The sequence below is a fragment of the Pempheris klunzingeri genome, chromosome 7, assembly GCF_042242105.1.
Source record: "Pempheris klunzingeri isolate RE-2024b chromosome 7, fPemKlu1.hap1, whole genome shotgun sequence".
NCBI classification, from domain to species: Eukaryota; Metazoa; Chordata; class Actinopteri; order Acropomatiformes; family Pempheridae; genus Pempheris; species Pempheris klunzingeri.
This window is the reverse complement of record NC_092018.1, coordinates 11,069,291-11,081,716: the sequence shown is the minus strand read 5'-3', so window position 1 is coordinate 11,081,716 and position 12,426 is coordinate 11,069,291. Positions and strand designations below refer to the sequence as shown.

Below are 12,426 nucleotides of genomic sequence, written 5' to 3'. Positions count from 1 at the left end.
GGACCTACCACAGACTTATCTTCCACAATGTTTTTCAAAGGCCCAAATGTGAGTCAAGGAAGATTTGAATTAGTTATTTTTAAAGTCCTGCAGCTTTGGCTGCACATGAGACTTCTGGGTAATGGGGCAGTGGCTTTTGAACAAAGAAACTTTGTTTGGTTTTCTCAATCTCTCAGAAATCTGGTTTGGAGTAAAGAGACGATAATTTTGGAAAATTCCAAAATTGCTAAAAATAACCTTGCAAACCACTGATGGCACACAGCTCCACACGGATATATGACTAATGGGCCGGACTGGGGTGTTGGCCCAACAGGACCCAAAAAACCTAACATGCAATATAAGCTGTAAGATCTTTGTATTGACGCTTTATGGTTAAAAAGAAAGTGCTATTTTAGACCAAACAAGCACTGCCTTACAGGAACTAACACACCTTAAGTTTGAAGGACAAATAATGTGCTGTCGGCAGGTGTTTGATACACACAGAATGTTTACCTGGTCTTAAGTTACCGAACCAGGCAGATTTATGAACAACTTTATTGCACGTAACGTCTCATTAAATCAATCTTATCTCATACTTTTGATGAAGAGGATAGATTAGATATGAATTTACAGTATATTATAATATCCAGTATTTTACTGTGGCAGGCAGCCAGTTTTATTCTGAAATTGCATCTCCACCGAGTATCCAGGTTGTGGTCCAGAAAGCTCTCTGGATTAGATTCAATCCCACAATGAATCGCCCTCTTATCATTCCCAGAGATATTACCCAAACTGACCCCCTGAAGTCCCCAGTTACAGTAATGTGCAACAGACTGTGAAATGTCTGAACCTGGAAAATAATCAGGACCTTTTGTTAGTCTGAGGTGGGAGAGAGAGGCTTTTACACAGAGAGGTTGTGGCCACATTCCTCATATAGGCTTCCCTGTGTCGTGGTGAGTAACATGTCTGAGAGGTTTGGGGCAGGTTAGGGTCGTATTACTGTTTCCCAAAATGCGTTAAGTCAGCACTTTAACATTTTAGCCTTTGGGTTAGTGATCGAAGATCTCAGATGACAAGAGGAACTGAAAGTCATAGTGAGCCCAAATAAATAGACCAGTGTTACCTGCAACATGAAGCTGACCAAATATCTTTTTTTTTTCAAAAATTCATTGCAGAAATAGTTTAATTTTGACCAAAAACATGTTATCGCAAGGTCCACAAGCTTTTTGAGGAGCTTTTAGCCATATCAATGGAGTTTTACCAGAGAATTTCTCTCACAAAAAACCAAGGAAGTGGACATCGTAATGATGGTCAAGAATGAACCCACAAGCTCAAACAGCGTTTTATTTATTGTATTTTGTTATCATAAACTTTAATCTAATCAGACAATAATCTCATGATCTCTTTTGAAAGAGAGACTCAAGTGTAGCAGAAGAATTGTGACAAGACGCACACGCAGACTGCACCAGAAACAGACAAACGCATCCATCAGGAGCAAAACTCATCCAGTAAGATGTGACAAGTTTAAATATCCTACCCTTAATTCATTCCATTTACAGGTAAGTGGTGGTGGAGGGTGATCTTTCCAAGGTCAGTGTTTACTCATGTAAAGATCAAGAGATGTCCACTTTATAATGCCACAGGAGAGAAAACACAGCATGTTACATTGTCCAGCAAGTGTTATGCAAAAATAAACAAGTATTTCCCCTCCCAAAGATGAATCCATGCCAGGGCTGCGCGTCCACAGGAGGCGCTGTTGGCCCGCTGCTGCTTGAACTTTGTTCCAGTTGTAAATGGGCGTTTCTTCTCACTGCTCAGTCCTCTGAGTTACTCTTCAGGAAGGGAGGACATGGACTCACGTTTGACAGGTAAAATGAGCAGATTTAACTCTTAAATAATGCTGGTAATTGTAGTAAACTAACAGAACTAATGCAGTGTTGTATACAGTCCTGTATTGTAAGTGGAGACGACCCCTGTCACAGTTTGATTACGCATGGATTTGTTTATATTTACATATGATGACTTTGGTGACTGTCCGGGTTTCTGTGAAGTGAACTGTGACCTGGTCAGGCCTGATTAGATTCTGTGCAGTCTTTCAGCGTTTTATTTCCATTATTTTGCTCCTTTTGTCACTGTGGTTGCTGTTGACCTTCATGCGCTGACAGGTGATATTGTTTCTGGCACAGCATGGACCGTCTGTATTACTTTGGTGACAACAGTGGAATTGTATGACAAAAAAACAAATATATATTCCCCCATATACAGAGCTACACTACATCTGAGCCACGGGGCTGCTCTTCTATATCCCAGAGAATAAAGTGGAGATGGAGGATTTCTGGGCAGGGACCCTTTGGGTGCTGAAAATCTGGCTGTACCTCATTATCAGCCTCATCATGGTGCCAGCCATGTTTGGCTTCTCACTGGGCATCTCTGAGACCTACATGACCATCATGGTCAAAACCTTAGAGGTACTGCTGTTTGTAGTGTTATGTTTCTCTCAGATGTGCATGTGTTATCCTATGAGGGTATTCAGACTGAACGCCCCCTGTCTGTCCTCCCGTGCAGTGGGCCACTCTGAAGATACAGAAGGCAAACGCAGATGAAGGAGCACTCAAAGCTTCTGCGTCTAATGGTGAGTAGAAACCGTGTCTGGAGGGACATTAAAGATAGATACAGTTTGAGTCCCAAACAACAGAAAAACTTGTGGGAAGGGCACTTGTCTAAAGAAGAATTGCAGTCATATCCTTTGTGGTGAAACATGGGGGGTTAGTGACAGATATGTGCTGTGCTGAAATACTGGATTTCACTTTGCCTGCGCAGGCATGTTGCAATGATTTTTCCCAGTTTTGAAAGACTAATTGTTTTACCTACACAGTCTGTTTCGGCACACACTTAAATTCTTCCAGGATGACAGCGCTGTGACCTTTCATGGCAGGGTTTTATTCCGTACCACAGGACTGAACTTTTATGAGAGGCAACAAGGTGAAGTTGCTGTGGGAACTCTGCCTATCTTACAAGTCGGCATTACTCAACTCTTTATCAGTCGCTCAGCTGCACAGGGTGGTATCCCCCACTGTAACACTTAGAGACTGTTAGTAATGTCAGCGAAATGAGTCCAAAGTATGCCAGTGTTACTTTTTTAAATGTGGATGATGAATACAAGAAGCAAGAGTGCTTCATAAACAGAGATAAGGCAAGAATGGAGATTGTTCTGAAAGTCTTCACTGAATATTCAATAGAAGATTTGTTCCTCCAGGTTTTGCACTTTGCCCCCTAAGTTATCAGATAATGTGGAGTCCATGCTTAGGCCAACTCTTGGCTGGTCTGAGACATGTTCTGGTCTGAGACAGTGCAGCCTTCACTTTACATAAGACTGCTCCTTGAACAGCTCACTTTTGTGTCATCATTATGTTTTTGAGGTCAAAAAGTGTGAGGCCATGTCTTAGGTTGTTGGCACATTTTGTCAGCTAAGGTGAATTTTCTTAGAAATTCCCCGCTGCTATTACAAGCTTGATGCAATGTCTCATTTGGGCTCTTGCCTCATCAGAGCCAATATTTCATGGTGAAATTAACTCGTTCTGCCGAATGACACAAGTTGCACAGTTTTAGGTGATGCAGAGTTGTTGCTGATTTTATCTTGCATGTCCCAGACAGGGTTTCTGTTTTGGCTTATTGTAATTGGCCTAATTCATAGCACTTTGTTTATATAATTCTGGCAAAGTACAGAATGTAGTGTCCCTCCAAGATACACATTCCTGAATTGACTTTGATTTTCTTTCTTCTTTTGAGTCAAACTATTTCCTCCTCTAATGCTATCAACACAATCTTAAATGCTATGGCAAGGCTGATGTGTTTGTGTGTGTGTGTGTGTGTATTAGGTCTCATCCAAAGGGAGGATGGCTCTATGGAGAAAGAGTTAGAGGAACTTAGACGCAGTCGCCCCAAACCACCTGACGGCGGTGATTTTACACTTAGTGACTGCTTCTATTTCACCCGTAGAGGAATTGAGAGCATAGTAGACGATGAGGTACATCTATACTTTATTAGCAAGAACACCATTTGTTTTGCATTTCTGTGGTCTGGCTGTGATAGTCTGATTTTTAAATTCAGGTGACCCAGAGGTTCACTTCAGAGGAGCTGGTGTCCTGGAATTTACTGACTCGCAACAGCAACGATTTTCAGTACATCAGTCTGAAACTGACACTGGTCTATGGCCTCGGTATCTTTGTGAGATACTGCATCCTCGCCCCTCTCAGGTACACAAATTCTTAGTGCTAACTACAATTTTAAGCAGGAGTGATACAAATTCAGCACTGTCCTCCAGAAGGCTGAGTCAAACCTCAGTTGGAGGACGTTTAGAACAAAAATGATATATAAGCTGACATTGGATCCCATTGAAAAATGTAAGGCGTAACAGAGGAAGTCATAAAAAAGCTCAAATATAAATCTCTTTTTTTGTTTGAAGCTTGACCAATTTCTTCTTTACCAGTATGTTTGCCATTCATTTAACTGCAAAAAAAATGTGGATATTTGTTCAACTCCATGAATAATATTGTCGGTTAATTCAAACCAACCACCATTTCTCTAACAACCTGTTTTCATACCATTCTTCTTGTCTTTTGCGAAGGCTGTAATTTTAATTTCAGTTATTTACTTTTCCCTCAAATTTGGCCTTCAAATAAACCACCTCAAACTTCACAAATTCTGACGTATTTTTTTTGCTTACCAGTCAGCGTTTTATTATGTTAATGACTTTTCACTTTATCTACTGAAAAACTGAGGGGTAACTGTGTCCCACTTTCTCCAGGATAACACTTGCCTGCATTGGCCTCACCTGGTTGGTCATAGGAACATCTGCAGTTGGATTACTTCCAAACTGGAGGTGACTATAAACTATAACCGTCCCAATAATGGTCATATTCCACATTTAATGGTTTTTCATAGAAGTGGTCCCCTCCTCATTTGCACTTGTTTGCCGATGCGTGTGTGTTTTAGGATGAAGCTCTGGCTCAGTGAATGGGTCCATGTGATGTGCTACAGGATCTGTGCTCGAGGACTCTCTGCCACCATCCACTATCACAACAGGTGAGTGACTGTGAAATAGGAAAAGCTCTCTTTCTTTACTGCTGCTGAAGACACTGTGGCTGCTGTTACTATTTAAGTTTATAACATCAGGAATGTCTTCTGATACCAACTTAATGCTCTCACCTCACGTCAACAGGGAAAATAAACCCAAAAAAGGAGGAATCTGTGTCGCCAATCACACCACTCCTATCGACATTGTGATTCTCTGCAACGATGGGTGTTATGCTATGGTATGAAAGCAACCCTCTTTTATTTCAACATTTCCTCACTGAAACATGACTTGCTGCCATAATTGCCAATGCATCTTTGTCAGGTGGGTCAGATACATGGAGGTTTGATGGGAGTCCTCCAGAGAGCCATGGTGAGGTCCTGTCCTCATGTCTGGTTTGAAAGAGCAGAGATGAAAGACCGCCACCTAGTGACCAAAAGGTCAGTTTTACACTCCCTTCAACACTTCAACACAAGTCTTCTCAGGCTTGTCCTTTCATGTCTTTCTCACCTGTATTTTCTTTTGGTTTCGCCTTGGTGCTAAAAGAGGTTGGCGTTTTGCTGGCAGTAAAACCTGCCAGATTTTCTGTATCTCTTATTATCCAAACAAGAACAGATATGTTTTGGAAAGTTACTACTGAACAGTGAGTCATACAGTTTCCAGTATCGCATAATATCACATCCTCACTCCAGATGCTCATTCCAGATGTTTGATGTATTGTCCAAAATGTGAAAAAACTCTTCAAAGGTGCAATATGTAGATATTTATATAGTCAGGAAATGGTTTCCATTACCTCTTTGTGGTGCTTCCAGGTTGAAGGATCACGTGAATGACAAGACAAAGCTTCCCATATTGATATTTCCAGAGGGTAAGTGTGACCATGTAGAGAGATATAGTTACTTTTATGTTCGTCTTTCTTCAAAGATAAGTGCGTGTTGTCTTAGCTCAGTGCCTGATGGCAGTCTGGCCACTGAGCAGTGACAAATGAGCCGCTGTTTTATGTGGGTTTGGACAGAGCTCACACAGCACTGTGCCCTTTAATCTCCTGGTGTCTGGTTTCCGCAGGAACCTGTGTCAACAACACATCTGTCATGATGTTTAAGAAGGGAAGTTTTGAAATCGGAGCAACGATATACCCAGTAGCCATAAAGGTAGTCCAGTCCTTCAATCACGCTCCATTCCTCATTCAGATTTTTTCTAGCCCACTGGTTTACATATTTCAAAGTACACTTCTTCACTATACCTCTGTGTATTTTTGAACTTTTCTTAGTATGACCCAAAGTTTGGAGATGCTTTCTGGAACAGTTCCAAGTACAGCATGGTCAGTTACCTGCTGAGGATGATGACCAGCTGGGCCCTAGTCTGTAATGTTTGGTACCTGCCCGCCATGCACCAACAGGTGTGTATGACATGTGCTGAAGCATGTGAGCACGGGCATGCATAAAGCCACGTGTGCAGCCCACAGGAGCCACACCCACACAAAGACACACAACACGGTAGACTGACTTTGTTTGTTTTTTCAATCAAAAATGGCAGGAGGGGGAAGATGCTGTCCAGTTTGCCAACAGGGTGAAGTCGGCCATCGCTCACCAGGGAGGACTGGTAGATCTGCAGTGGTAAGATACAATCTCATCACTTCATCCAATTAATTGTTACAGTATTGAATTGGTTTCTTATGTTTTTACCTGAAAAAAGCCAGGACTTAAAAATTTAAAGGAACAAATCAACAGGGGTATGCAATCCTTTAACTGGATGTCAAACATGAAAAACAGTCAATCTTTAACTTGACAGTTATATTCTGCTCGTTTTTATTCTCGTATTAACTGCCTCGTCTGATTTTAGTTTGTTTTGTAAAGCACTTTGTAACGTTCTTAAAAAAGTGCTATGAAATGTATTATTACTATTATTATTATTCCTAGACACTGAACAGATGTGGTTAAATGATGATGAGCACCGTTCTCAGTTTGTCCTGTCTCAATCTGGCTGCTTCTGCAGGGACGGAGGCCTGAAGAGAGCAAAGGTGAAGGAATCCTTTAAAGAGCAGCAGCAGAAGCAGTACAGCAGCATGGTGGTGGGAGAGGACAGTAGCGGCATCAGTGACTGAGATCCCCCACTAGTGCGCTGTACATATCCCTGCCCTATTTTTGGGGAACACACTGGAAACAACCGCTCTCCTCTATTATGTTCTCATTAGCTGGACCTGACAGGGAATACTGCCAAGCAGACTTAAACACACTGTGAAACCATAGGCGGTCTCACTAAAAAGACAAATGGAATATTGAGCTTTTATGACTGTGAAATGTGAAAAGCTCTCTATTTATTACTGCTGCTGAAGATACAATAGCTGCTGTTCTGATTGAATGTTAATGCTGAGAAAATGCTCTGAATGAAATGTGATTGCAAACAAGCCAGTGGTTGGGGAAAAAAATGGATTTCGGGCATCTGCTGTTCACTGTGTTTTTTAAAAAATAAATTTTAGTTTACAATTTCAATGAAAATTTGCAGTGAAAAAGTATTTTGTAGTTGCACTGTTTTATGACATAACACAACATTTTATTTAATACATGTAACAGTTACAAAGAGAAAAATACTGAGATAATTATGATTTAACCATTTAAATATTGGCTGTATGTATTTAGATGTTGCAGTATCATACTGCAACATAATGAACACCTATAATACATAGTTTCAGATACAACAGCCAGTTTGAACAAACTTGCATTATTGAGTTTAACACTGATAGACATATAGCTTAATTCTTAGTTATTCAAAAGGGAAACTTCTTGTACAGTGTTTTTAATAACCTTTGATCCGTCACCCCTTTCACAGAACCTCAAAGGTAAAATATGGGCATTAGGGGTTTGGCACTTAGATAATACAGGATAATGTTGAGTGTGAAAGAGCAGCTCATTAAATGTCCACATGAGATGTGACAGTCTTAAAGGACAACACACAGAAGAGACTTTTTGGATTTCTCTCCACTGGCTGGTTTTCCTGAAGTGGTTTGATCCTCACTGCTGCCATTCGTCTGTGGATTCTCCTCTTTGGTCCCTTGAAGCAAATTAAAGAGGGATTTGTTGGAAGTTTTGCTCATTGTAACTGCGTGAATGTTGATGCAGTCCTGTCATTTCTTTTTTTTCTCTTTCAAATCATCTGCTCTCTCACCATCATCCTCATGATCGCTTGGATCTGCGTTGTCCTGCATGTCCTGTGTAAAAACAAACATCACTTAATCACATAAACGACAGTCACAGTATTTCACTAACTGACCAAACCAACCAGTAATGAGCCTCTGCTTGAAGACAGCACTCACCTGCAACAAGCTATTTTTGTTTTTCTTTTTCTGTTCCTGATATCTGTGAATATGAACAACAATGAAAAGAAAATTACACGTGGGTGCCAAGAAGCTCAGCTGACTGATTTATTTACAACAACGTGCAGTGGACGGCGGCCAGTGTGTCACAGCTTTCTCTAAAATGTGCTCTTCCTTTCAGTCAACCAGCAAGGAGAAACTAATGAGTGAAATATTTATGAGCCAGATTAGTTCCTCTCATCTGCGTCTCCCTCTGCACAGTTCAAATGACAGACGGGCTGATGTTGATCCAGACAGGCACTGTTGAAAACAAGCTGCTTTTATCTCTTAGCAATAAAAGCCAATAAAGCTGCTCTGTGTCTTGTGTTTCTTGTAGGATATGATTTTAAATTTAGTTAGATAATCAGCTCTGTTAGTTTTCATCACTTATGTGTAGTCATTATCTAATTAGCTGCTGAGGAGTGAGTTTGTCTCCATGATAACATCAGCCTACATTGGCCCCCGCTGGTTAATTGTACTAACATCTGCAGTTAACATAATCAACCAAATGGAGGTGACCACAAAATATAACCTTTGCTGATTTTTCATTTGCGTGTCAAACCTAAGAATTATTTATGAATCTCATCATAGTACAGTATATAGCTAGCAGTTACAAAAACACAGATTGGACCTTTAACAACACTTCCATTTCATTTAAAGCTTTTATTGTATTCAGCAGTAAAAGAGACGTGGTACCAAATTTTGTATCAACTTATCAAAATGTTATATTTCTTTTACATTAACATCCCTATAATGTGTTTTGAATGTAAAGAACACAAAAAAATCTCAGTTTTTTCTACTGAGATGTCACTGCAATCAATGCAAAACAATGTGAATCTTCTGAAGTTGCATTTTTTCAGGATGTACCTGTTGCAGTTTATTAATGCGCATATGAAATGTTCAACCCACCTCTGCAGGTAAGAGTCACAGTTCCTGTAGGCAGGTTTGGTCTTCCTCTGCAGCCCATCCGGTGTCCATGTTGCGTCTACATCCACCCTGCCTGCAGCTCCGGATGCAATAGGCATCTCTGCCAGTCGATTTACAGATTCCCGTAAACAAAAGTAAACTCACGATCATTTGGATGCAACTCTGCTGTTGCAAATGTACTGGAAGTGGAGCTTGCCTTGCAGACTTTCGCACACAACTTGGCCTCTTGTTGTTGACTGGCTGTTTGCTGTGTGAACGGGAAAATGTGGCTGTGGAGTTTATGGAGGTGTTTGTTGTTGTATCCATGGTAACAGTGTCCCAGAAGAATGGAGCAGCGGTGAGGAGTCTGTGAATGTGATGGAGCCACGGACATCCTCTTTACTTTACTTTAGTGTAAAATATTCAATAATATATTTTCTTTATATGTAGATATGCCTTTACGTGCAACAACTTTTTACCAACCAAGAAAAGCTTTTGTCTTAGTTTGCTGTTTATCCGCTTGTTTATCCTCTTCCTTTCTACACAGAGGAATAAAAATGGCAAGAACTATAACAACCATAATCATAATATTAAGATGAAGTAAAAATATTAAAAACACGTGAATCAAACTAAGTAGTAAACCCCATGATTCTCTCTTGTATTTATGTAATTTCATTTACTTTTAAACAAATTTGTGTGTGGGTATGACTCTGACTCAAGTTACATATTCCTTAATGAGATGAGTTTAACTTCATTTGTTTATTCGAATAATCACAGATATGACTTTTTTAATGAGCACCTCTGGGATCACAGCCAAGCTGTTTCTAGCTGTTTGCCATATACATTCTTGCTTAATAAAATGAGCATTTGTAATCAACAAAGACTCTTTCGAGGAGCCCAACACTTTATTCTCAATAACATACAATTCCATCAATCATTGTTTTTGAATGGTAACCAGCCAGTGTAAAAACAGTTATCAGCATGTTCAGATGGCCTGACTATATGGATTACAGTCCTTCTTAGGATTCTTCCTTCTCATCTCCATGCGTGATGGTGTAGCAGAGCGACTTGTAGTCGATGTTGCCAGCAGGGTCAATGGGTGCGAGAGCGAAGGCCTGATTCACCTGCAAGTGACAGTTTGCCTGGTGAAAATTATTATCTTAACTAGTTTGAGAGCATTTCCACATAAAAACAGAAAGCACAAACCTCCTCTGCTGTGAATTTATCAGCCTGGTTCATCAGTAACCTTCTGAATCTGGATAAACAAGGCAAAAAAGTGCAAAAAGGGGCAGATAAATAAGCTAGTTTGTTATGTTAAAATGGAAAGCACGAATAGCATGAAAGCAAATTTATCTAATGTATCTTACTCATCCTTATTAACAAAGCCCGTCCCATTGGGGTCAAAAAGTTTGAAGGCAGCAAGTATGGTGTCTTCAGGATCGGTACCTGCAGGAAGTAATGTTGAGCATCTTCTGAAAGTTCATCAAAGAAAATTCAAAGGTTTATTTGATCATCTGTGAAAAACTCTCACCGTTGAGTTTCTCCCCAAAAAGAGTGAGGAAGACAGTGAAGTTGATAGGACCCTTTCCCTCGTTTAACATCCCATCCAGCTCCTCGTCACTGACATTAAGCTTCCCTGGACCACATCCACACATGCAAAGGCACACACAGTAAATCAAATTAAATAAACACATTGAATCATACACATTACATCACTAAACCATCATTTTTATAGGTCTAAGCTGATAGACTAAAAAGATAAAGGGTTAAAGTTAAAGAAGATACCCAGTTGTCCATAAGTCTCCCTCAGGTCTTGTTTTTTAATAACACCATCTCTGTCTTGGTCAATGCAGCCAAAAGCCTGTAAGATAAAGCACATATATCATAATGATAAAATAAAGATAAAATAGAAATGAAATATGAAACACGTACATTTTTCACAAGTGCATGCAGGCTGTTAATCCTTCATTAAAATTATAGAAATACTGAAAACTACATATTTCACCCCTCACAGTTCATAATAATTATTTCTTCCTCTCTACAAAGCATTAGGAGTGATTAGTAAATGTAAAGTTTGCTCTTCACTATCAGTGCCTCAGAAATTATCTTGAAAATGTGAAACATTTATTCTATTTCTATTCTATTTTTTTCATTAAACATAGGTTGTGCGAAAAGGCACAAGAGATTTGCTTGAATATTTCCCTTCCTTTGCATAGAACTAAAAGTCAAAAAAGATCTCTTTCAAAAAAAGTTTTAAAGCAAACTGCATCAAGGCGGACAGGACAGTACGGTACCTCCTTGAACTCCTGTATCTGGGACTGCTCGAACATGGAGAAGACATTGGAGCAAGACTTCTGTCCTCCCCTCTGTCTCTTATTGGAGGCCTTCTTACTTGCCTGAGAAGATGAACACAGTCAGTCAAAGTTAACAAACAGCTGCATTCACATTAGTAAAATGATGTTCAGAAATATACACTAACACAATACAACAATAGGAATCCTAAATGGATTTTAAATCATCACTGACTGAAAGCTGACTGACTTACCATGTTTGAGTGACCGTATGTGGACTCCCAGCCGAGGTGTGATGCTGGGGTGGGTTTTATGTGTGGCCCGTCTTATCGGCCACCCTCCTATAATAGCCTGTGGTGGGTAGCACAGTCCCTACATGGCCATGGCTGCTCTTTGTGTGGCACTGAAGGGACCTGATAAGAGGTGAAGCAGCCAGGATTCCTCAGTGCTGGAAAATAGAGATATGGGGAGCAGAGAGGGAGACAGGAGACAAGGGAAAGTGACCTGACATTTGACAGGTGCTCAACCAAATAAAGCTATTTTTCAGAGGTCAAATCAAGCTCTAAATGAAACGTTATTGTCTGTTTATGGGCACTGTTATTAACCCTGGAGAACCCAAGAACCCTTTTCTTCTTTGGAAAATTATGAACTATGCATTAAATGACTGCTATAAGTTCACTGAACACCAACATATCCACTTTTTCAATTTTAACCCTTTATTCCCTAATTTAGGATTAGGGCCAAATTTGACCCATTGGGCTTTAGGTGTATCATTTCAAAGAATCACAATAACAAACACTGTCAATGCAAACTATTTTAAACTT

The 12,426-nt window shown here is 40.1% G+C and overlaps 2 protein-coding genes across 2 annotated transcripts; one reads left to right on the top strand and one right to left on the bottom strand.

Moving 5' to 3' along the window:
• The first annotated feature begins 1,791 nt into the window (after nt 1–1,791).
• Nucleotides 1,792–7,688, top strand: agpat9l (1-acylglycerol-3-phosphate O-acyltransferase 9, like). Its single transcript, XM_070833460.1, has 14 exons — nt 1,792–1,847; nt 2,245–2,447; nt 2,545–2,611; nt 3,858–4,006; nt 4,090–4,235; nt 4,787–4,861; nt 4,975–5,064; nt 5,201–5,294; nt 5,378–5,493; nt 5,866–5,921; nt 6,119–6,204; nt 6,324–6,452; nt 6,590–6,669; nt 7,049–7,688. The coding sequence occupies exons 2-14, from the start codon at nt 2,304–2,306 to the stop codon at nt 7,155–7,157; spliced, it is 1,341 nt and encodes a 446-aa protein (XP_070689561.1). The 5' UTR covers nt 1,792–1,847; nt 2,245–2,303; the 3' UTR covers nt 7,158–7,688.
• Nucleotides 7,689–10,330: 2,642 nt separating this feature from the next.
• On the bottom strand, nt 10,331–11,656 carry myl7 (myosin, light chain 7, regulatory). Its single transcript, XM_070833498.1, has 6 exons — nt 11,606–11,656; nt 11,097–11,172; nt 10,843–10,947; nt 10,679–10,757; nt 10,518–10,566; nt 10,331–10,435 (listed from the first exon to the last, which is right to left on the bottom strand). The coding sequence occupies exons 1-6, from the start codon at nt 11,639–11,641 to the stop codon at nt 10,331–10,333; spliced, it is 450 nt and encodes a 149-aa protein (XP_070689599.1). The 5' UTR covers nt 11,642–11,656.
• Nucleotides 11,657–12,426: the final 770 nt, after the last annotated feature.

Excerpts from the sequence above, each read along its gene's own strand:
- agpat9l (XM_070833460.1), top strand. The coding sequence starts at position 2,304 with ATGGAGGATTTCTGGGCAGGGACCCTTTGGGTGCTGAAAATCTGGCTG. Across the intron at positions 4,862-4,974 it reads GGATTACTTCCAAACTGGAG|GATGAAGCTCTGGCTCAGTG; the intron begins GTGACTATAAAC and ends TGTGTGTTTTAG. Across the intron at positions 5,494-5,865 it reads CGCCACCTAGTGACCAAAAG|GTTGAAGGATCACGTGAATG; the intron begins GTCAGTTTTACA and ends TGGTGCTTCCAG.
- myl7 (XM_070833498.1), bottom strand. The coding sequence starts at position 11,641 with ATGTTCGAGCAGTCCCAGATACAGGAGTTCAAGGAG. Across the intron at positions 10,948-11,096 it reads GGAGACTTATGGACAACTGG|GGAAGCTTAATGTCAGTGAC; the intron begins GTATCTTCTTTA and ends GATGTGGTCCAG. Across the intron at positions 10,567-10,678 it reads GGCTTTGTTAATAAGGATGA|ATTCAGAAGGTTACTGATGA; the intron begins GTAAGATACATT and ends TTGTTTATCCAG.